The sequence below is a fragment of the Hypanus sabinus genome, chromosome X2 (genome assembly GCF_030144855.1).
Source record: "Hypanus sabinus isolate sHypSab1 chromosome X2, sHypSab1.hap1, whole genome shotgun sequence".
Lineage (NCBI taxonomy): Eukaryota > Metazoa > Chordata > Chondrichthyes > Myliobatiformes > Dasyatidae > Hypanus > Hypanus sabinus.
In genome coordinates this window covers 36,701,442-36,723,891 of record NC_082739.1, presented here as the reverse complement: position 1 = coordinate 36,723,891, position 22,450 = coordinate 36,701,442, and the positions used below count along the sequence as shown (strand labels likewise).

Here is a 22,450-nt window from a genome sequence, read left to right as displayed (position 1 = left end):
GAAGACTGGCAAATGGCCACCAGACTGGTGCAATCTGTCTATATTCCAATTCCCAAGAAAGGGGACCTCCTGCAGTGCAATAATTACAGAACAATTGCATTGGTATCACACACCAGCAAGGTTCTACTCATAATCATCTCTGAGAGACTAAAGAATTATGTAGATAGAGAAATTGCACCTGAACAGGCTGGCTTCAGGAGTGGCCAAGGCACCAGCTCTTCAACATGCGCGTAATAATGGAGAAAATGAGAGAGGCCAATACCCCACTGTACATCTGTTTAACAGACTACTCAAAGGCGTTTGACTGTGTCCAATGCACCAAACTATGGACGACAATGATTCAACTGGGCGTGGCACCACACCTGGTGGCTCTTCTAGAAACATTGTATGCTACGCAATCCTCCAGCCTTCGGTCCACATCTGGCGAGCCTAAATCATTCTGCAATGGGAAAGGAATCCGTCAAGGCTGCACCCTTTCTCCACACTTTTTTAACATCTACACTGAGATGATCATGAGACTGGCAATTCCAGACAACACTGGCATTAAAATAGGAGGAAGAACCATCAGTAACTTGAGATATGCAGATGACACACTCCTGCTAGCCACAACATTAGAAGACCTACAAGCACTACTCAATGATGTTGCAAGTCTCTGCTGAACTTGGATTGCTGATTAATGGCAAAAAGACCAAAGTTAGGGTGATAAGCAAAACTGCAATTGAAGCTGACATCTACATCGGGAACAACAAGTTCGAACAAGTGTCCTCCTTTATATATCTTGGTGCAGAACTAAATGACACAAATGAATGCAGCAAGGAAATATGGTGAAGGCTAGCAATGGCACGCACAAGTACTACCAAACTCTGGAGCATCTGGAAAGATAGATCTGTGAGCACTGACACCAAGATACGCCTCCAAAAGAGTCTCGTCTGGCCAGTAACCCTATATGGCTTTGAAACATGGACCCTAAAAGCAGCCGATCCGATAAAAAGAAGTTGACAGCATTTGAGATGTGGACATACAGACAGATCCTCAGGGTATCATACATTGAAAGGAGATCCGACAATTTCACCCTAGCAAAGACTGGCACAAAACCAATACTTGTGGAAACCATTATCCAAAGGAAACTTCATTATTCTGGAGAATCTCAAGAACTGATGACACACTGGAACACACTGTGCTTGAAGGCAGAGTAGAAGGAAGCCACTCCTGAGGCAGACAGAGGACAACCTGGATCAACAACATTAAGAAGTTGACCAGCCTCACCACCAGAGATGCAAGACTGCCGACAGATTGCAGTGGAAGAAAGTGGTCGCTGAGGTTCTGGCAGAGTATGGCACATGATGATGATGATGATGATGATGAAGAATCAAACTTTGAAGCAAATTATACACCTTTAAACCCAGTACACTTAGCAAAATTGGTACTTGCTTTTCATTGGCAATGCAAATTTATTTGCTTCAAAATACTGCTCAATTTGCTCAGTATGTAAAATAATTATCTTTTGTGTAATCAGATCTATCTTCCAATGTAGCCAGCCATTTCTGTTTTTATTTATGATTAATATCGCTCGGTACTCACTCTTTATGAACCCATGAATTCTTTCCTTTACTGCCTTTCTATGTTCCTTGCTAGATTTGTTTTAATAAATTCCTTGTCGCTGATGTTATGTTTTGTAACGTCAAAACATTAAACTATTTCAAAGGAAGACACAGGCATCCAAAATGCGGGTCTAACTTCACGTTTACTTTAAGTGAGGTGTGCACCTATCACATGGTAGTGTGATGACATATGCAATTCACGCACTTATACATATAACCCGTAATGAATTCTTTAAAGAACAAGAATGCTTAATTAAACGTGTGTAAATAAATATATATATATATATATATATATACACACACACACATAATTATTCAAATATTACTGAAATACTGTATTAAAAACATAACACCAACCACTCCAGCTATTTATCAAGTAACCCTTCTCTGAACGACTTATAACACTTAAAAATATTCCTCAAGAATGATCAAAACTATAACCAGTATACCAGATGTGATTTTACTGTATAATTTTCCAACTTTTGCATTCAATTAAATAATAATCAATAAGACCATCAGCTTTCCCAATTACTTGTACCTACAGACCAGCCTTTTGCAAATTGTTTGCAGAACACTACATCTCAGTGCATTGCAATCTCTCAGCTCTTATTGCTTTTTTGAAAATTATTCCTGCCAAAATATGCAACTTCACACATTCTTTGAGTTTTCAACTGTGTCCCAGTTCTAGATTCTCCAACGAATGGAAATAGCTTTGCATATTAAATAAATATCCAACAATATATTATATAAATCAAATTGAGAACTAAACTATATAACAGAATTTCCTCTAGTAACCTAACCTTTGGAAACCTTGCATCAGCCTGTAAATCCACACTATGCCCCTCCAAGAATAGTAGAATAAAACTTGATAATTTAACTGTATGTTTGCCCGATAGGTCCAAGATTCTAGCAAATAGGCTTGAGACTATCTTGCCTAATGTTATCTCAAACGATCAAACAGGATTTATTAAAAATAGGTATTCACATTTTAATATTCGAAGATTATTAAATATCATTTACTCCCCCTTGGCCAAAGAATCAGAATGTATTGTATCTTTGGATGCAGAGAAAGCCTGTGATAGAGTGGAGTGGCCTTATCTATTCCAGGTTTTGAAGAGGTTTAATTTTGGTCCAGGATTTATTTCCTGGATTAAATTGATTTATCATGCCCTCGAAGCTGCGGTTTTAACTAATAATCAAAAGTCTCCTTACTTTAGATTATATAGAGGTACCCGTCAGGGTTGCCCCTTTAGTCCTTTATTATTTAATTTGGCTTTAGAACCACTTGCTATTGCTCTTAAGGATTTTAATTCTGTGCAGGGTATTAGGAGAGGGGATAAATTACATAAGGTTTCGTTATACGCGGATGATTTATTAGTTTACATTTCAAATCCTAAGAAATCTATTCCTTCTATGTTATCTATATTTATGGAATTTGGTACTTTTTCTGGATATAAACTTAATTTACATAAAAGTGAATTATTTCCTATTAATAATTATTCTGATTATTATAATCAAATACCTTTTAATGTTGCCAAAAACCGTTTTACTTACCTTGGTATCAAAATTACTAAAAATTTTAAAGACCTATATAGGTATAATTTCTTCCCGTCCTGTCGTCCCGGCACCTTGGCGGCGACGTGTTTTCGACTCCATTCATAACTTGGCGAACCCCTCCATCCGCACTACCGTCCGGATGGTCTCCAGCAGGTTTGTTTGGCACGGACTCCGCAAACAGGTCAGTGAATGGGCCAGAACGTGCATGCACTGCCAGATGGCCAAGGTGCAGCGGCACACCAAAGCTCCGCCGCAGCAGTTCCACCCCACCCACCGGCGTTTCGACCACATTCATGTGGATATCGTGGGCCCCCTGCCAGTGTCACGAGGAGCGCGGCACTTCCTGACTATCGTGGACCGGTTCACAAGATGGCCAGAGGCGGTCCCGCTCACCGACACCACCTCCAAATCTTGCGCCTGGGCACTGCTCGCCACCTAGGTGTCCCGCTTTGGTGTACCAGCCCACATTACCTCCGACAGAGGCGCCCAGTTCACCTCCAGCCTGTGGTTGGTGATGGCCAGCCTGTTGGGGACTCAGCTGCACCACATCACTGCCTACCACCCACAGTCGAACGGACTGGTGGAGTGTTTCCACCGTCACCTGAAGTCGGCTCTCATGGCCCGCCTGCGAGGAGTTAACTGGGCGGACGAGCTTCCCTGGGTCCTACTGGGCATCTGCACGGCACCCAAAGACGATCTGCATGCTTCGTCGGCCGAGTTGGTGTATGGCGCACCCCTGGTCGTCCCCGGGGAGCTCATACCAGCCCCAAGGGGGCGAGAGGAAGAAACCGCAGCAGCCCTGGGCAGACTACGCGAGAGGCTCGGTGCCCTGGCCCCCATACCCACTTCGCAGCATGGGCAGAACCCGACCTGCGTACCCAAAGACCAGCAGAACTGTAAGTTTGTGTTTGTACAAAGGGTCGAGCATTGGCCACCGCTGCAACGGCCCTACGAGGGTCCGTTCACGGTGCTCAGGAACAACGGGTCCACGTTCGTGCTGGACCTTGGGGGGGAAAGAGGAGGTTTTCACGGTGGACCGCCTCAAACCGGCCCATGTGGACCTGGCGCAACCGGTCGAGTTTCCGGCACCGCAGCGCAGAGGCCGACCTCCCAAACAGGGTCCGGCCCAGACTGTGGACATTGGGGGGTGTATCGCTGGTTCTGGGGGGGGGGGGGGGGGGGGTTATGAGGCGACCCACTTACTAGCACACTCGAACCGGCTCACAATTAGCCAGCGTGCAGGCACAAAGGCTAGGTCCGCAACAAAGGGAGAAAGCCTGAGGGGGTGTCAGTACGTGCCTCTCGAAGCATCCGCGCGGGGGAGGGCGGATTGAGGGAGGCTTTAAAAGCAAGGTTGTGAAGTTCAAATAAACTTAACTTTGACTGCAGTTTACCGACTCCGTGTCGTTATTTTAGCGCTGCGTGTAGCACATTTTTTCCAGGTATTTACAGGTTAGGAATTCCTTACGTGATTTTTTACTGAATTACCCCTTGGCCTGCTCTTCAAATTTGGCTTGTTATTTTTCAGTTTAAACCTTTTCAAAAACGATTAATAGCTATCATTTATAAACAGTTAATGAATGCTCACATGTCACCTAATGATAGGGTTCAACGTACCTGGGAAGTAGAACTTCAACATTCATTTTCAGATAGTCAATGGAGTAAAATGTATTATTTAGTCAATAATTTATCTATCTGCGCACACCATATCTTAATTCAGTTTAAGATAGTACACAGGGCCCATTTGTCCAAAGATAAATTGATGCATATTTTTCCAAATATAAGCCCTATTTGTGACAGATGTAACGCAGAAATGGCTACTCTAACTCATAAGTTTTGGTCATGTGTAAGTTTAAATAATTTTTGGAGGAATGTGTTTGGAATATTATCTAAAGTTATAGATATGGATGTTCAACCTAATCCACTTACAGCAATTTTTGGGATTATTCCAGAGGAAGCAAACAAAGTGTCTGCTTCCACTCAGCATGTGATAGCTTTTTCAACTTTACTGGCTAGCAGAGCTATTTTGCTACATTGGAAAGAATCTAACCCACCTACTGTTTTTTTTTATTGGCTCTCCTCCATTATGTCATGTCTAAGCTTGGAGAAAATTAGAAGCCGGACATTTGATACATCCTTTAATTTTGAACAAGTCTGGCGACCTTTTATTCAATATTTTCACATGATTTAATTTATGTTTATTTTTTTATTCTCTTTGGGGAGCACGTTGATCCTCTCTCTCTCTCTCTCTCTCTCTCTCTTCTAATTTTATCCTCAATTGGACTGCCCAATCTTTCTTTTTCTTTTTTTCTTTCCTTTTTCTGTTTTTTGTTTCAGTTTAGTTAGCGGGGTTTTATCAATAAAATTTCCAATTTTTTTTTATGATTGTTATATGAGGAGTTGTAGTTTTTTTTTGACCATTGTATATATAACAGCATAATATTTTACTTATTTGATTTTGATATTATATACTTTTTGTTTTTACTATTGCTGTTTATATATCTTTTATATTATCTACTTGTTAAACTCCTCTTCCGATTTGTATATTCTTTATTTGGAAATCAATATAAAAGATTGAAAAATGAAATGAAGGAGCATGTGCACTATCCCCATTCCTGAAGTCAATGATCAGATATTTTGTTTTGTTGACATTGAGGGAAATATGTCATCATAATACTATATTACTGAGCTCTCTATCTACTTCCTGTACACCAACTCAGTTATTTGAGATGCGGCTTCACTAGTGGTATCATCTGCAAACTGGTAGATGGAGTTAGAGCAGAATTTGGCCACATAGTCATGAGTGTACAGGGAGTAGAGTAGTGAGCTGCGGACACAACTTTGTGGAGCACCAATGTTTAAAGTAATCGTGGTAGGGGTGTTGATACCTATCCTTGCTAATTACGTTCTATTGGTCAAGAGGTCAAAGATCCAGTTGCAGGGGGAAGCATTGACTCCTGGGATTCAGAGTTCGATGATGAGATTACTTGGAGTAATAGTATTTAGGCAGAACTGTAGTCAATACACAATTTTATCTCAAATTTCCAGCATCCATAGTGCTGGGGGGAAGAAATCATAACTATCAAATCAGTTCAAAAACCTTCTGCCATTTCTAACATGGTGGATTTTAGGGGTTTTTTTTTCAAATTTAAGACCAATAGACAGTAACTTTATTATTGAAAAGATAACTCACATCTCTTGCTGGAGACACCTTCCAGACTCCTCCAGGAAGACTCGAGTCCAAGTCCATTTCTGTTACTGTTTGACATGATGCAAGTCGATGCCGAGCCTCTTTTGTAACTTTGCTCAGCTGAAACAAACAAATATCTCGAGCATTACTTTCAAAATAATGATTTTTGTAAGTAAACAAAAACAAAATGTCATCTTCAACACTTCTGCTCTTTCTTGACAAAATTCAATCTTTTTTATAAATGCATGCAATTTTCATATAAAATTAGCTTTAAATTTAAACAAATTGAAAATGTTATGTTACAAATTGAAAAGTTCAAATCCAATGGGACAAGTACAATACAACTTCGGATAATGTAGGCTTATGTCAAAAAATCCTAAAAAGAGCATTTTCCCCCAAATTATAGTTGATTCATCATTGAGGGTCCATTGAGATACACATGGCTGCTGGAAATCAAGAGATAAAAGATTGGTCCCATATTGTACATTGGGATGAAATGCTAAACAGCTGAAAAGGAGGTAGTCATTTGCATGTGATGATAGCTGGAAACAGTCACCATATATAAAAAGGATAAACTACAAAGAAGGATGCAGTAACAAAATCACTGATCATTCCAAGAGACTTGTATTTCAGTAATTATAAATTAGTTTGTTATGGACATTTGCTGTAAAAATTAAACACACACAAAAAAAATTCTTTTCCTCAAATACCTACTCATTTATAGGACAAGTCAACAATTGGTACTGGAATTGGTAACGGTTTATTATCATTACATGTATCGAAATATAGCATAAAGCTTGCTTTGCATTCTGTTTATACAGATCAAATCATTACACAGTACGTTGAGCTAGAACAAGGTAAAATAACAATACAGAATAAAATGTAACAAACTAATAATATCTGGCCATTTGGTTTTCTTTAACTTCTATTGTTCTTACTGAAACTACTGAAGACTTAGAAACCTAGTAGGATGATTCACTTGATAGCAGTATGAATTAAGTTGTTTCTGCTATTTAAAATTGAAGCCCTATTCAAAAATTTCAGGTAAACCATGTTTAAATCCTCAAATTAACTTGTAACACAGCATGTAATATTAAATATTGTGCAGATATTCAACTGCTACACATTGCATAAAAGAAACTTATTAGAGAAAATTATGATGCAGATTAGAAATCGAAGTTTCCTCACACTCATAGAAAATTAACTTTAACTTAGTTGCTTCCACAATCGGCAGATTTGAATCTGCTCTTGATATAGTCCTTACCTTTATGGAATAAGTTTTGCTACAGCTAAGATAACAATTCACAACATTTCTTGAGTTATTCAGTAAAGCTTAGTAATATAGAAAGGACTTGGAGCTATTTTCTAGAAATAAACATCAAAATTAAACTCAAATGGAGGAAATCTGACCAAGATAATAGATTATATCCATTTCTAAGAAATCAAGTAATTGGCCAACGTCATCTACATTCTTTTAAATTTAGTGACGCAGCACAGAGCAGGCTCTTCCCGCCCTTCAAGCCACACTGCCCCACAACCCCAATTAACCCTACCCTAATCACGGGACAATTTACAACGACCAATTAACCTACCCTGTATATGTTTGGATGGCGGGAGGAAATCTGTGCACCGGAGGAAAACTCACACATTCCACAGGGAGAACATACAGCACAGCGCTAGAATTGAACTCTGAACTCCAGAACATTCCGAACTGCAATAGAGTTGTGCTAACTGCTACACTACCCATGACTGCAAAGGCTTAATTAGATCCAAAACTTGAGATCCCTTAGCATACATTAAGGCTTGTGTTGCATCTGCCTTCCACTTCCCTTCAGAGATCCTACCTGACCCACCTACTGAATTCCTCCAGCATCTTGTTTGTTGCTCCAGATTCCAGCATCTGCAATCTCTTATGTTTCCATGGCTCACTCTCCATTTGTTGCAGATTTAGTCTGGGAACAGTCCTTCAGGATTCAGCCAGTTCTGTAAGTGATGGTTCTGCCAAGAAACTCTTGAAGGACAATGGTCCTCCACCAAGAGTGCCTTCTGTGCCATGCTACTTTCAGAGCTTATTTCCTCGCAACTATTGTTCAACATCGAGGAGTACTGATTCATCAGTTGAGAGGATGGTGATAATCAAAAGGTCACATTAATACATTGAGAGTTCATTGAGTTTGAAGTCATCTTTGAGAATTTCAAGCACTACTCCTTCTCACCTGTACCAATGTGGTGCCAGCTCTGCTAGGCCTGTCCCGCTGGTGGGACAGCACATGTGCATATATTGTGCTGAAAATGTCAAATGTGGTCAGATTCTGAGTACAACAACGTCGAGCTGTTGCTTGATTTGTCTATAAAACAACTTTCAACAGAGGCACCAGTCCCTTGATGTCATGTGGACAAATTTACAAGGCTGACATGGCTAAAAGTGACTTCACTCTGTTTGAATTCAATACCAAGATCAAGGGCTAGTAGTCTAAATCATTTTATTTTCTCTATTTGAATGTAGCATATATGGGACAAGTGAATGGTTTCCTAAGCTATTTCAAAGAGCAGTTACAAGTCAATTGCATGGAGCAGGCCTGGAAGCTAGAATGGGCAAAGATTGCAGATTTTGGTATTATTGTAGCGGTGTGCTACACGCAGCGCTAAAATTACGACACGGAGTCGGTAACTGCAGTCGAAGGAAAAAAACTTTATTCGAAAACTTCAGCCTCACTTTTAAGCCTCCCTCAACCGGCCCCCCATGGCGCAGAGGCTCCAAAGCTCTATGCTCGCAAACCCCCGTAGGCTATCTAATTGTGAATCGGTTCGGATGCGCCAGGAAATGGGTCGCCACATAACCCCCCCCCCCCCCCCCCAGAACCGGCGATACACCCCCCAATGTCCACAGTCTGGGCCAGAACCTGCTTGGGAGGTCGGCCTCTGCGCCGAGGCGCCGGAAACTCGGCCGGTTGCGCCAGGTCCACATGGGCCGGTTTGAGGCGGTCCACCGTGAAAACCTCCTCTTTCCCCCCAACGTCCAGCACGAACGTGGACCCGTTGTTCCGGAGCACCATAAACGGCCCCTCGTATGGCCGCTGCAGCGGCGGCCGATGCCCGCCCCTTCGTACAAACACAAACTTACAGTTCTGTAGGTCTTTGGGTACGTAGGTCGGGTGCCGCCCGTGCTGTGAAGTGGGTATGGGGGCCAGGTTACCGAGCTTCTCGCGTAGTCTGCCCAGGACTGCTGCGGGTTCTTCCTCTTGCCCCCTTGGGGCTGGTAAGAACTCCCCGGGGACGACCAGGGGCGCGCCGTATACCAACTCGGCCGACGAGGCGTGCAGGTCGTCCTTGGGCGCTGTGCGGATGCCGAGTAGGACCCAGGGAAGCTCGTCCGCCCAGTTGGCTCCTCGCAGGCGGGCCATGAGGGCCGACTTCAGGTGACGGTGGAAACGCTCCACTAGACCGTTCGACTGTGGGTGGTAGGCAGTTGTGTGGTGCAGCTGAGTCCCAAAAGGCTGGCCATAGCAGACCACAGGCTGGAGGTGAACTGGGCGCCTCTGTCGGAGGTAATGTGGGCTGGTACACCAAAGCGAGATATTCAGGTGGCGATCAGGGCTCGGGCGCAAGATTCGGAGGTGGTGTCGGTGAGCGGGACCGCCTCTGGCCATCTTGTGAACCGGTCCACGATAGTCAGGAGGTGCCGCGCTCCACGCGATACTGGCAGGGGGCCCACGATATCCACATGAATGTGGTCGAAACGCCGGTGGGCGGGATGGAACTGCTGCGGTGGGGCTTTGGTGTGCCGCTGCACCTTGGCCGTCTGGCAGTGCATGCACGTTTTGGCCCATTCACTGACCTGTTTGCGGAGTCCGTGCCAAACGAACCTGCTGGAAACCATCCGGACAGTTGTCCAGATGGAGGGATGCGCCAAGTTATGAATGGAGTCGAAAACGCGGCGCCGCCATGCTGTCGGGACGACTGGACGGGGCTGGCCGGTGGCGACGTCACAGAGTAGGGTCCTCTCACCTGGGCCAACGGGGAGGTCCTGGAGCTGCAAACCGGAGACTGCAGTTCTGTAACTCGGAATCTCCTCATCCGCCTGCTGCGCCTCTGCCAGTGCCTCAAAGTCTACTCCTTGGGAAAGGGCATGAACGGTAGGGCGAGAGAGCGCATCCGCCACGACATTGTCCTTACCTGAGATGTGCCGGACATCCGTCGTGTATTCAGAGATGTAGGACAGGTGGCGTTGCTGGCGGGACGACCAGGGGTCGGACGCTTTCGTAAACGCAAAGGTAAGCGGTTTATGGTCCGTGAACGCGGTGAAGGGCCGACCTTCTAGGAAGTACCTGAAATGCCGGATTGCCAGGTAGAGCGCCAACAGTTCCCGGTCGAAAGCACTGTACTTAAGCTCGGGTGGTCGCAGGTGTTTGCTGAAAAACGCCAGGGGTTGCCAGTGACCTGCGATGAGTTGCTCCAGCACCCCACCGACTGCCGTGTTTGATGCGTCCACTGTGAGGGCGGTAGGGGCGTCCATTCTGGGATGTACTAGCATTGCGGCGTCCGCCAAAGCTTCCTTCGTTTGAACGAAAGCGGCGGCGGACTCCTCGTCCCAGGTAATGTCCTTGCTCAGACCCGACATCAGGGCGAACAGGGGGTGCATGATCCGGGCAGCTGAAGGGAGGAAGCGGCGGTAGAAATTGACCATACCTACGAATTCCTGAAGGCCTTTGATCATGGTGGGTCGGGGAAAGAGGCGGACCACATCTACCTTAGCGGGCAGAGGGGTTGCCCCGTCTTTAGTAATCCTGTGGCCCAGGAAGTCAATGGTATCGAGTCCGAACTGGCATTTGGCGGGGTTATCAATTGTAGCGGTGTGCTACACGCAGCGCTAAAATTACAACACGGAGTCGGTAACTGCAGTCGAAGGAAAAAAACTTTATTCGAAAACTTCAGCCTCACTTTTAAGCCAGGAAATGGGTCGCCACATTATCATTGATATGGTCCCCAACATTAACTGTCTGGGAGTCACTGTTGAACCGAAGCTTAACGACTTTTCAACACCGACAATTCACAAATCAGGACTGTGACAGAACACTCTCCACTTGCCCGGATGACGACTGCTTCAATAACTCTCAAGGAGCTCAACACCACCTAAAAGGAAGTTGCTTTACTGGCACTCCAACTAGCTTAAACATTCATTTCTTTACCTAAGCTACTCTGACTGCACCTTTGTCAGCAAAAAAGACAAAAACAGCAAGTACATGAGACCATCATAACGTGAATGTTTCATTCTAAGTTGTACACCGTCCTGATTTGGAAATGTATTATTTTTTCCTTAACTCCACTGTGTCCAAGTTATAGAACTCCAAAACCTTCAGTGGTACAATAAAAGATCTTCGCCAGGAGTACAGTTTAGTTAAGCTGGCAACTCAGCACAACCTTTTCAGGATAATTATGAATAACAATAATTTCTGACCTCACCAGCAATGCCCAGATTCCTAAAGGAGCATAAATATAAAAGGTAACTTTGCTTAAGACAGTCTGTTTCTGTGAAATATCTATTATGCCTATTAAAAGATTCACAGACAGGCTGAGAGAAAGTAAACGATAAGTTTTGTTTTAGAAAAGCAATTAATGTTAAACATATTTTCATGTTCCTGGAATTTCCTGAATGGGTAATGGAAGTTTACATTTTCATTAATTTTATGTTATCATGATTCAAATATCAAATTTTTATTCCAATTTGGCACATTGACACAACTGGATTTCATATTTTCATCAATATGCTAACAATATAAGAGGACATTCAATCTACTGTATGTCTATGAGTACTAAAGACCTGTGCTGAACAACTGGCTGAAGTGTTCACTGAGATCTTTAACCCTTCACTTTGACAGCCTGAAGCAGCGGTGCCCAAGAAGAATGTGGTAACCTGTCTCATTGACTATCGTACAGTTTGGAAGGTTGTTGATGAAACACATCAACCCCTGCCTGAGAAACTGCTTGGATTCGCTCCAATTTTCCCACCAGCATAACAAGTCCACAAAAGATGTCATTTCATTGGCTCTTCACTCAACCCTGGGACATCCGAACTGCAAAAATGCATACATCAGGATGCTATTTATCGACTACAGCTTGGCAATCAATACAATCATCCACTTAAAACAAATCAATAAGCTTCAAGACATTGGCCTCAATACCTATGTGCAACTGGATCCTCGATTTTCTCACTTGCAGACCCCAGAAGGTTCAGATCGGCACCAACATCTCCTCCACAATCTCCATCAACACAGGTGCACCACAAGGTTGTGTGCTTAGCCCCCTGCTCTACAACAACCACCTCTCACTCAATGCCAACAAGACCAGGAGCTGATTATTGACTTCAGAAAGAGGAAACTGAAGGACCATGAGCCAGTTCTCATCCAGGGATCAGAGATGGAAAAGGTCAGCAACCTCAAATTCCTCAGTATTATCATTTTAGAGGATTTAATCTGGGCCCAGCATGTTGGTGAAGAAAGCACGGCAGCGCATTTACTTCCTTTGTGAAGATTCAGCATGACAACTAAAACTTTGACAAATTTCTATAGCTGTTTGGTGGACAGTTTATTAACTAGCTGCATCACACCCTGGTATGGAAACATCAATGCACTTTAATGGGAAATCCCACAAAAAGTAGTGTATACGGCCCAGTCTATCACAGATAAAGTCCTTTCCACCACTGAGCACATCTACATGCTGTCCCAGGAAAGCAGCATCCATCAAGGACCCGCACCACCCAGGTCATGCTCTTTACTCAATTGATGTTTTGGGCCAAGACCTCTCATCAGGACCCTCTTGATGAAGTTTCTTGGCTCAAAATGTCAACTATTTATTCTTTTCCATAGAGGCTGCCTGGCCTGCTGGTGAATCCTGAGGCTTCTGTACCCCCTTCCTGACAGCAACTTTCCTGGCCCAAAATGTCAACTAGTTATTCTTTTCCATAGAAGCTGCCTGACCTGCTGAGTTCCTCCAGCATTTTGTGTGCGTTGCGTGGATTTCCAGCATCTGCAGATTTTCTTATCTTAGGATTCACACCACCAGATTTAGGAACCCTTCAACTATCAGACTCTTGAACCAGTGGAGATAACTTCACTCATACCATCACTCTACCGTTCCCACAACCCAAGGAGTCATTTTCAAGGACTCATGTTCTCGATATTTATTGCTTATTTATTTATTGTTATTTCTTTGTTTTCTTTTGTATTTGCACAGTTTGTTGCCTTTTGCACATTGGTTGGTTGTTCATCCTGTTGTGTGCAGTCTTTCACTGATTCTACTATGGTTTTTGAGTTTATTAAATATGCCCACAAGAAAATGAATTTCTGGGTTGTATATGGTGACATAGGAATACTTTGATAATAAGTTTACTTTCAACTCTCACAGCAATCCCCTCAATCACGTCTACTTCTTTTCCTCCAACCTATCCTCTCCTGCTTGCACCAACAACTCAATTCTGCCCATCGACCAGTATGTATTTAGGGTGCAGGAGGAAATCGGAACACCCAGGGAAAACGTAAGTGGTTATAGCGAGAACAATCCAAGCAGAGGATTGTATTATCACACGATCATCCTTTTCAACCTAAATAAAAACAGCAACGCAATTAAGCTCTCTGTATAAAAGGTACTTCGTCAATTTGGTCACAAAATAATCTGTGATTTTGTGTCATTTCCTTTCACTTTTAAGCAAACTGTGAAGCTGAAGAATATTTTATGGCCCAGCATTTCATCAATATGTATGTAGGATTATCATTAGCAAACTTAAACCCTACACACACACATTTAAGCTGCATATATTTGATATTTAAACTCCAGAGACAACAGTTCAGGATCTGGGTTTTCCAACTTATCCTTAGAAGTTACAGCCTCATAGCACTATATTAACCTGAAAATGAAACAACTTTAAGGAAATAATAGCTGCCGTTTAAGCACTTCTGAGAGCTTCTCACCTGCCTGGCTTGATCATTGAATACATCTTCATCATCTTCCTTTTCATTACTTATCCCCTGAGCAGATAACCACCTTGAGCTTGGACTAAAAATAGCAAACCCAACATCATGGCTGCGAAGCAGGCAAGTGTTTTTGTTTGGAATGAGCTGTTCAGCTGAAGCAGAGGATTGTATTATCACACGATCATCCTTTTCAACCTAAATAAAAACAGCAACGCAATTAAGCTCTCTGTATAAAAGGTACTTCGTCAATTTGGTCACAAAATAACCTGTGATTTTGTGTCATTTCCTTTCACTTTTAAGCAAACTGTGAAGCTGAAGAATATTTTATGGCCCAGCATTTCATCAATATGTATGTAGGATTATCATTAGCAAACTTAAACCCTACACACACACATTTAAGCTCTGCATATATTTGATATTTAAACTCTGTATTATATCAGTTCTATAGTTGCAAGTTTGTGAACCCTTTGCAATTACCTGGTTTTCTGCATTAATTACTCATAAAATGTGGTCTGATCGTCACCTAACTCACAATAATAGACAAACAATCTCCCTAAACGATTAATACACAAACAATTATACTTTTCATGTCTTTATTGAACACATTGTTTAATCATTCATAGTCTAGGCTGGAAAAAGTATGTGAACTCTTGTATTTGATAACTGGTAGAATCTCCTTTAGCAGCAATAACCTCCACTAAACGTTTCCTGTAGCTGCTGATCAGACTATCAAGATGGCAAGGAGGAATTTTAGACCATTCCTCCATACAACACTGTTTCAGTTCTTCAATATTTCTGGGATAGCTTGCAGGAACAGCCCTCTTCAGGTCATGCCACAGCATCTCACTTGGGTTAAGGTCTGGACTCTGATTCTGAAACATGAATTTTCTTCTTTTTAAAACCATTCTGTTGTTGATCACTTTTGTATTTCAGATTATTATCTTGATGCATCATCCAACTTCTATTAAGCTTCTGGTGATGGACTGCTACCCTGACATTCTGCTGTTAGATATCTTGATACAATTTTGAACTCGTTGCTCCCTCAACAACCGCAAACTGTTCAGGCCCTGAGGCATCAAAGCAGTCCCAAACCACGAAGCTCCTCCCACCATGCTTCACAGTTGGGATGAGGTTTTGGTGTTGGTGTGCAGTGCCCTTTTTCCTTCAAACATAGCAATGTGCATTTCTGCCAAAAAATTCAACTTGTGTCTCATCTGTCCCAGAAGCATTGTGGAACATCCAGGCGGTCTTTTGCAAATGTTAGACATACAGGAATAATTTTTGGAGAGCAGTGGTTTCTTCCGTGGTGTCCTTCCATGAACACTATTCTTGTTCAGTGTTTTTCTAATGGTGAACACATGAACAGAGACTTTAGCAAGTTCAAGAGATTTCTGCAGGTCTTTTGCTGTTACCTTTGGGTTCTTTTTCACCACCTTCAGCATTGCACATTGAGCTCTTTGTGTGATCTTTGCAGGATGCAACAGTACTGAATCTCATTCATTTATAGACAATTTCTCTGTGGACTGATGAACACACAGGTAATTCGAAAGGCTTTTGTAGACTTATCCAGCGTCATGCCGCTCTACAATTCTTCTTCGAAGGTCCTCTGAAAGTTGTTTTGATTAAGGCATGGTGCACACAAACAGATCCTTCTTGAGAAGAGCAGGCTCTGTCAGTAACCTGACTGTTTTTTTTAAATAGGGCAGGGCACCTCTGTAAACCACACCTCCAATCTCATCTCACGCCATAGCTTTTGTAGAGAGTATTACTCCAAAAGTTCACATACTTTTTTGAACCTAGACTGTGACTATTTAAATGGTGTATTCAGTATTGATGAGAGGAAGTACAATTGTTTGTGTGTTATTAGTTTAGGCAGATTGCGTGTGTCTATTATTGTGATTTAGATAAAGATCAGACTGCATTTTGAGTAATTAATGCAGAAAAAAAGGTAATTGCAAAGGGTTCACAATTTTTATCTTGCAACTGTATACATGTTAACATTTTAATTGTTTTACACTAACTAATTTGAATACTTAATGAGGAAATAAAAATATTATGATAAATTATGCTATCCAACTGGATTTGTATCACTACAAAATCCTTGGAGGACAGAAGATGGGTTGATGTTACAAATAAGTTATGACAGCAAGAAGAGTGCAAGAAAAAAAAACATTAGCAGGTACTGTATAGCCAGAAGCAACAATTTTTATAATTAAAGAGGGAAATTAAGTAAACAATAATCTCTATTAAAGACCAAAGTAATTGGCTATTTCTAGATGTCAAAGACTCACAGTCCTAAATGAATATTTATGCCTGTTCCCACAGGACAGGGGTATCAAAGGGTATTGAAATTGAGGAGAAAATGTTAAGTATTGGAAGTGATTGAGAGAGCAGACTATAGAATCTAGCATCTTTTTGAAAACAGAATGTAAATCACTAGGCTAAGCTGTTTCCCAGGATGTTAAAAGACACCAGAGTACCAACAGCAAGAGCTTTGGCCATATTTTCCAATAAACTTTGGCTGCAGGCATGGCATTAGAAGTGTGGAAAATGTGTTACAGTTAATCACAGAAGGGGAGAGGGATAGACCGAGTTACCAAAGGCCACTTGGCTAACTGTTGATGGCATGCAGGTTAGATTCATAGGATCATATTAATCATACAGCATAGAAATAGGCCCTGCCAGCCCACTTTGTCCATGCTGACCATGATATCCATCTACACTAATACCATTACACACATCTCTCGACACCTTTCCCATATAAATAACTACAAGATTAGAGGAAAGGCTGACATTTTGGATTGAATGCCCAGCTTTTGGTATGTATTTTCTATGATCTAGTGTAAAACACCCATTTCTTTTTAAATCATGCCAACTTACAATAATTTTTGAAATATATAACATGCGAATAACACTGTAGTTGTAAGACAGGATTGGAGCATGGTGTAAACACAACTTGAAAGACTGTACAAAGCAATTTACACACAGACTAGCAGAGTCCACTGTACTGGACATCAAAGTAGATATCACTAATTACTTTGAAATAATTTCACTGTTGTGGAAAAACTCAATAATGTCATATTACTACTATGCTTATCTTCTTAAATTATGAACTTCGATGTTGATATTAGAGTCAGTCCCATAAAGGAATCCAAAGTACAATTGCAACATCAATAACCAAGGTTAATGTAGAATCAATATTGTCTCCAGCTGACAAATGTACAAAACCATGACACCACAACAAAGGCAACGGGCATAATCGCCGTTCAGCCCTCACACCGCATTTCATTCATTTCAAACTAAAAGCTGTGCATTCATGTATTCAAATGCTAAAAAGTACAAGGTAAAAATAAAGAGAGTGCTTTAGTAATTAAATAAATTAATAAAAACAGGGAAGTGCTGGAAATACTTAGCAGATGGGGTAACATCCTGGAAAAACACCTAACTCTTGAGATCAATGACCATTAATCAGGACAGTCTAACTCAAAACGTTGGTTTGCTCTTGATAGAGATGTTAGCTGACCAGCAGTGTATTTCTGATATTTTCTCCTTTTAATCCTGATTTTCAGCATCTGAATTTTTGTTTTTCAATAAATTAAAAGCATATTTGTCTCTATATAGCAATACTGTTAGTGATGTATAGGCATATCCCCATAAAAGTTAAATTATTGTAAGCTAGTTTTCCATTAAAAGGAATTAATGTTCCCTGGTAAGAGCACTAGGAATAGACATGCAAAATAGCTACATTCAAATTATGACTCTACTAGATAATGAAAACATCTGTACACTTCTTTAAATTTAGAAATTATGCTAAATTAAATTGATATTAGTTTTCAACTTCCTAATTACTGAAAAATTGAACAAAAAAGGCACATCTTAATTTTAACTGTATAGAGGACTAAGTGGCAGAATGTGCATCTATTTAATAAATTGCTTATATCTTACTGCTTCACAAGTTCGCTGCCGTTGATGCTTCTTACGTATTCGGGCATACTCGGTCACGCGTTGCTTCACCTCATCTTGAAAACGTTTCAAATTTTCCATTTTTGCTTTATGGATTTCCTTTAGTTGCTCATCTACTTCAAGAGCAGAAATCTAAAAACAAAGAGGTCACTTTAATCAAGATGCTGAAAGAATCATAGCTGGAAAAACAAAGATATTATTTCAAGTAAAAAAAAAGAACTTCTCAATAACTGGCAGCAACATCTCAAATTTAAAAAGCCGTAAGTAATTAAAGGCATAAGTAACCTAGATACTTCTGTCAAAGACTTTTTTCCAAAGTAGTAAGCAAAAGGCAATATTATGACAAGTTTCTTAAGTTCCATGAAAAAGTTCTCAAATTTCATTATTTTACTCTTCCAAATCAGCAAGTGTCAAAGAGTATGATCCACTGCAAAGAATACAGAAATAAATGCTAAACAATCTCCATTATCTTAAATAATATTCCTCTTTAGCACTTGACATGAGAAGCTTATAAAGAGAATGTTCCTCTAGTCCACTCTGTAAACAAAATTATACTATATAACCTTCTGTATACTTCTGATACTATAACCTTCCATTCATGAACCACCCTATGTGAAACTAACTCCATTAGTCCAATTTGATCCTTTATGAAATATGAGATATCGCCTGATGCAAGTCGAAATAACCCAAGCGCCGCATTTCTATTTGATATACAAAAAGTTAGAGAAAGCCCAGTTCATCATACAATTACATTGTATGCCATACGAAAGCAGCATTCATCTGAGATTCAGATGCAAGAGAGAATCAGCAGATGATGTAAATCCAAGTCTTGTCTTGTCCATACTGCACCAACCGCTGCCATTGGGCTATAAACGTGCAAGAGCAGTGTGTGGTTAAGTGCCTTGTTGAAGGACACCAACGCTGCCTCAGCTGAGGCTCGAACTAACAACCTTCAGATCACCAGCCCAAAGCCTCAACCACTTGGCCATGTACCAACACACACAAAATGCTAGAGGAATTCAGCAGGCCAGTCAGCATCTATAGAAAAAAGTACAGTTGACGTTTCAGGTGGCTGACTCACTTTCAAAGACTCTTACAACTCACGTTCTCAATATATTATTTTTATTTACACAGCTTCTATTTTACATATTGGTGTTTGTCAGTCTGTCTGTTTATGTATAATGTTTTGTAAAATTCTATTGTATCTATTTTTCCCTTTAAAAGCCTGCAAGAAAGTGAATGTTAAGGTTTAGGAAGGGTAAGATGAAGGAACACATACCAACCCTCATAGAGGGATCAGAAGTGGAGAGAGTGAGCAGCTTCAAGTTCCTGGGTGTCAAGATCTCTGAGGACCTAACCTGGTCTCAACATATCGATGCAATTATAAAGAAGGCAACACTCTGCTTCATTAGGAGTTTAAAGACATTTAGTACATCAACAAAAACATTCAAAACTTCTATGGATGTACCGTGGACAGCATTCTGACAGGCTGAATCATTGTCTGGTATGAGAGTGGAGGGCACAGGACTGGAAGAAGCTACAGAGGACTGTAACTTTAGTTGGCTCCATCTTGGGTACTAGCCTGCAAAGTACCCAGGACATCTTTAGGGAGCAGTGTCTCAGAAAGGCAGTGTCCATTATTAAGGATCTCCAGCACCCAGGGCATGACCTTTTCTCACTGTTACCATCAGGTAGCAGCTACAGTACAGAAGCCTAAAAGCACACACTCAGCCATTCAGGAACAGCTTCTTCCCCTCTGCCATCCAATTCCTAAATGGACATTGAACCCTTGGACACTACCTCACTTTTTGAAATATACAGTATTTCTGTTTTTGCACGATTTTTAATCTATTCAATATACATATACTGTAATTAATTTACTTATTTTTCTTCTTCTATATTATATATTGCATTGAACTGCTGCTGCTAAATTGACAAATTTCACGACACATGCTGGTGATAATAAACCTGATTCTGATATGGTAACGTGTACGTATTCGTGCTAAAGATTTACCTTGAACTTTGAAAGTTAGAAGAGGCATAGATAGATAGATAGCATTCTTTATCCCCTATAGTAGGGGTAAAGAGGCCATCCATTTAAGGTAACGATAATGAATTTTAGAGGGGATTTGAAGCATTGTTTTATATGCAGAGAATGGTTGCAGCCGGAGGAGGTGGTTGATTCAAATGATTACTACGTTTAGGAGACATTTAGAAATATACAAGGTATAACAGGATATAGCCATAATACGTGCAAACTGGATTACTGGAGATAAGCAGAGATTAGCATGGATACGGCGGGCCGAACGCCCAGTTACGGTATGACTCCATGACGTTTCCATGGAAACACGTCAAGCCAACATTCCCGTCTCGGGAGAAGGTCTGCACTATCCCCACATCCTCGGCCCCTTCTCCTCCAAGCACCATCTCCCCAGGGCCTGTGAATGACGCCTCGCGCTCAGGTACTCACAAACGCCGGGCTATGCTCCTCGGGACAGTCTCTGGCGCTCTCCACCCAGGCTCCCACTGGCACCACGGCCTGATTCCTTTCGGCCAGCACCCTGCTTACGCCCGAGTGCCACTGATGGTGGCGCCGAGTCGGGAGCCCCGACGTCTCTCCGCGCCGCGCCTTTAGTGACATCTCCGGCAACCAGAGCCACCGAGCTCCCTCCCGAGAGTTCAGACCAACCGCCACTCAGTCGCGTAACATCTATCGTCCCTGACTAAATCTCGCGAGAGCTGCTTCAATCTCCGTTCTAAAAACGGTGCGAACGGCATCTTGGTAAAGGACAGCCCGTGGTACAACTGTAGAAACAATTTTTTTTCTGGTAGTTCAATAACAGTCGCTAAATCAATATAAGGCGCATTACCGCCACCTACCGAATTGGAATATGGAGCAAAGAAACAGGAGGTATACGGACTAAATACCCCCTCCGACTTAAATAATACCAAAAAGTCTAATGCTTTTCAGAAAGTCAACTGCGCATTTATATAGATTGCAATGGCAGCGATATCCTAACAAAATTTCCATATTCAACTATGTCTGTCCTAAAGATCTCAGTTTAGCAATTGAGCAATGTTTCCTTTGCACCTCATAGGAACTTCATTCAAACAATATATGCTGCTGGAAATAATCTCCCAATCGTCCTCTGAACTAATGCTAACACTGTATCTCAAAGAGTGTAAGCTACCCACTAAAACGTTGTTCAAAGGATTTGCACAGTATTTGTTGATTTTCATCCAGTACCCACTTCCCAAAACAATCTGTAGAGTTCTGGCTACTCTGGTAAATTCGTTTGAGTTCATTTCTTGAAGGCAAAATTGTATAAAGTTTCTACATGTCAAAATGCACATAGACTAGAGCCTGAATTTGAAATGGCAAGTCAACCCTACAAAATCCAGCAGTAGTGGAACAAAAAATTCTTAATGGAGAGAGTATGGCCCTGTAGTGTTAATCATTTTTGGTGAACTACATATACCTGTCTGGACGCGCCCCCCTGCTGACTGCACCTGTGGCTCCTCCCACAGACCCCTGTACAAAGGCGATCGAGGCCTGAGCCCGGCCTCTCAGTCTCCAGGATGTAGTATGGTGGTCACTCACTGCTTGTTCCTTCTTCCAGTCAATAAAAGCCAATATCTCACCTTCACGTCTCAGAGTAAGTTATTGATGGTGCATCAATTTTATTGACTGGAAGAAGGCCCGTCATATGCCATAGTCACACTTTCGAGATGGCTCTGGAAGTCCAGCCCCAATAGCACAGGTGCGCACAGTTGAGGCATGACCAGCAGCTCAAAGTCCCGATATTCTGTGCCCTGCACCACCAATGCCGCTACACAACCCACCCGGATGTCTGTGGAATGCGACCCAGAAGCCAAAGTGATCCTCTGACTTACCGTCCGTCATAAAAGCCCTGCGCCAGCTCTTCACTCTGTTCGGATATCCCTGCTATATCCACAGTGATAGAGGGTCCTCCTTTATGAGTGATGAGCAGCGCTGGTACCTGCTAGCTAGGGGCATTGCTACTAGTCGGACCACGAGTTATAATCCCCGGGGAAATGGACAGGTGGAGAGGGAGAATGCCACTGTGTGGAAGGCCACACTTTTAGCCCTTAAGTCAAAAGGATTGCCGGTCTCTTGATGACAGGAGGTCCTCCCTGAGGCACTCCAC

At 42.0% G+C, this 22,450-nt stretch overlaps 2 protein-coding genes across 4 annotated transcripts in view; one reads left to right on the top strand and one right to left on the bottom strand.

The window, feature by feature from the left end:
- The window catches only part of ccdc15 (coiled-coil domain containing 15), a 53,089-nt gene extending 32,015 nt beyond the window's left edge, over nt 1-21,074 (bottom strand). The window contains exons 1-4 of the mRNA XM_059957259.1: nt 20,752-21,074; nt 18,264-18,413; nt 14,316-14,513; nt 6,352-6,468 (exon numbers count right to left, since the gene is read on the bottom strand). Of these exons, the coding sequence (XP_059813242.1) occupies nt 6,352-6,468; nt 14,316-14,513; nt 18,264-18,413; nt 20,752-20,922 (636 nt within the window). The 5' untranslated portion in view covers nt 20,923-21,074. The remainder of the gene's footprint in view (nt 1-6,351; nt 6,469-14,315; nt 14,514-18,263; nt 18,414-20,751) is intronic.
- The window catches only part of hepacama (hepatic and glial cell adhesion molecule a), a 97,515-nt gene continuing 95,792 nt past the window's right edge, over nt 20,728-22,450 (top strand). For 2 of the 3 annotated variants that reach the window (XM_059957263.1, XM_059957260.1), the window contains exon 1: nt 21,070-21,192. The gene's annotated coding sequence lies outside the window, so the exon portion shown is untranslated. Of the gene's footprint in view, nt 20,744-21,069; nt 21,193-22,450 lie in introns of those variants that run through there. The other variant, XM_059957261.1, reaches the window with a different exon arrangement.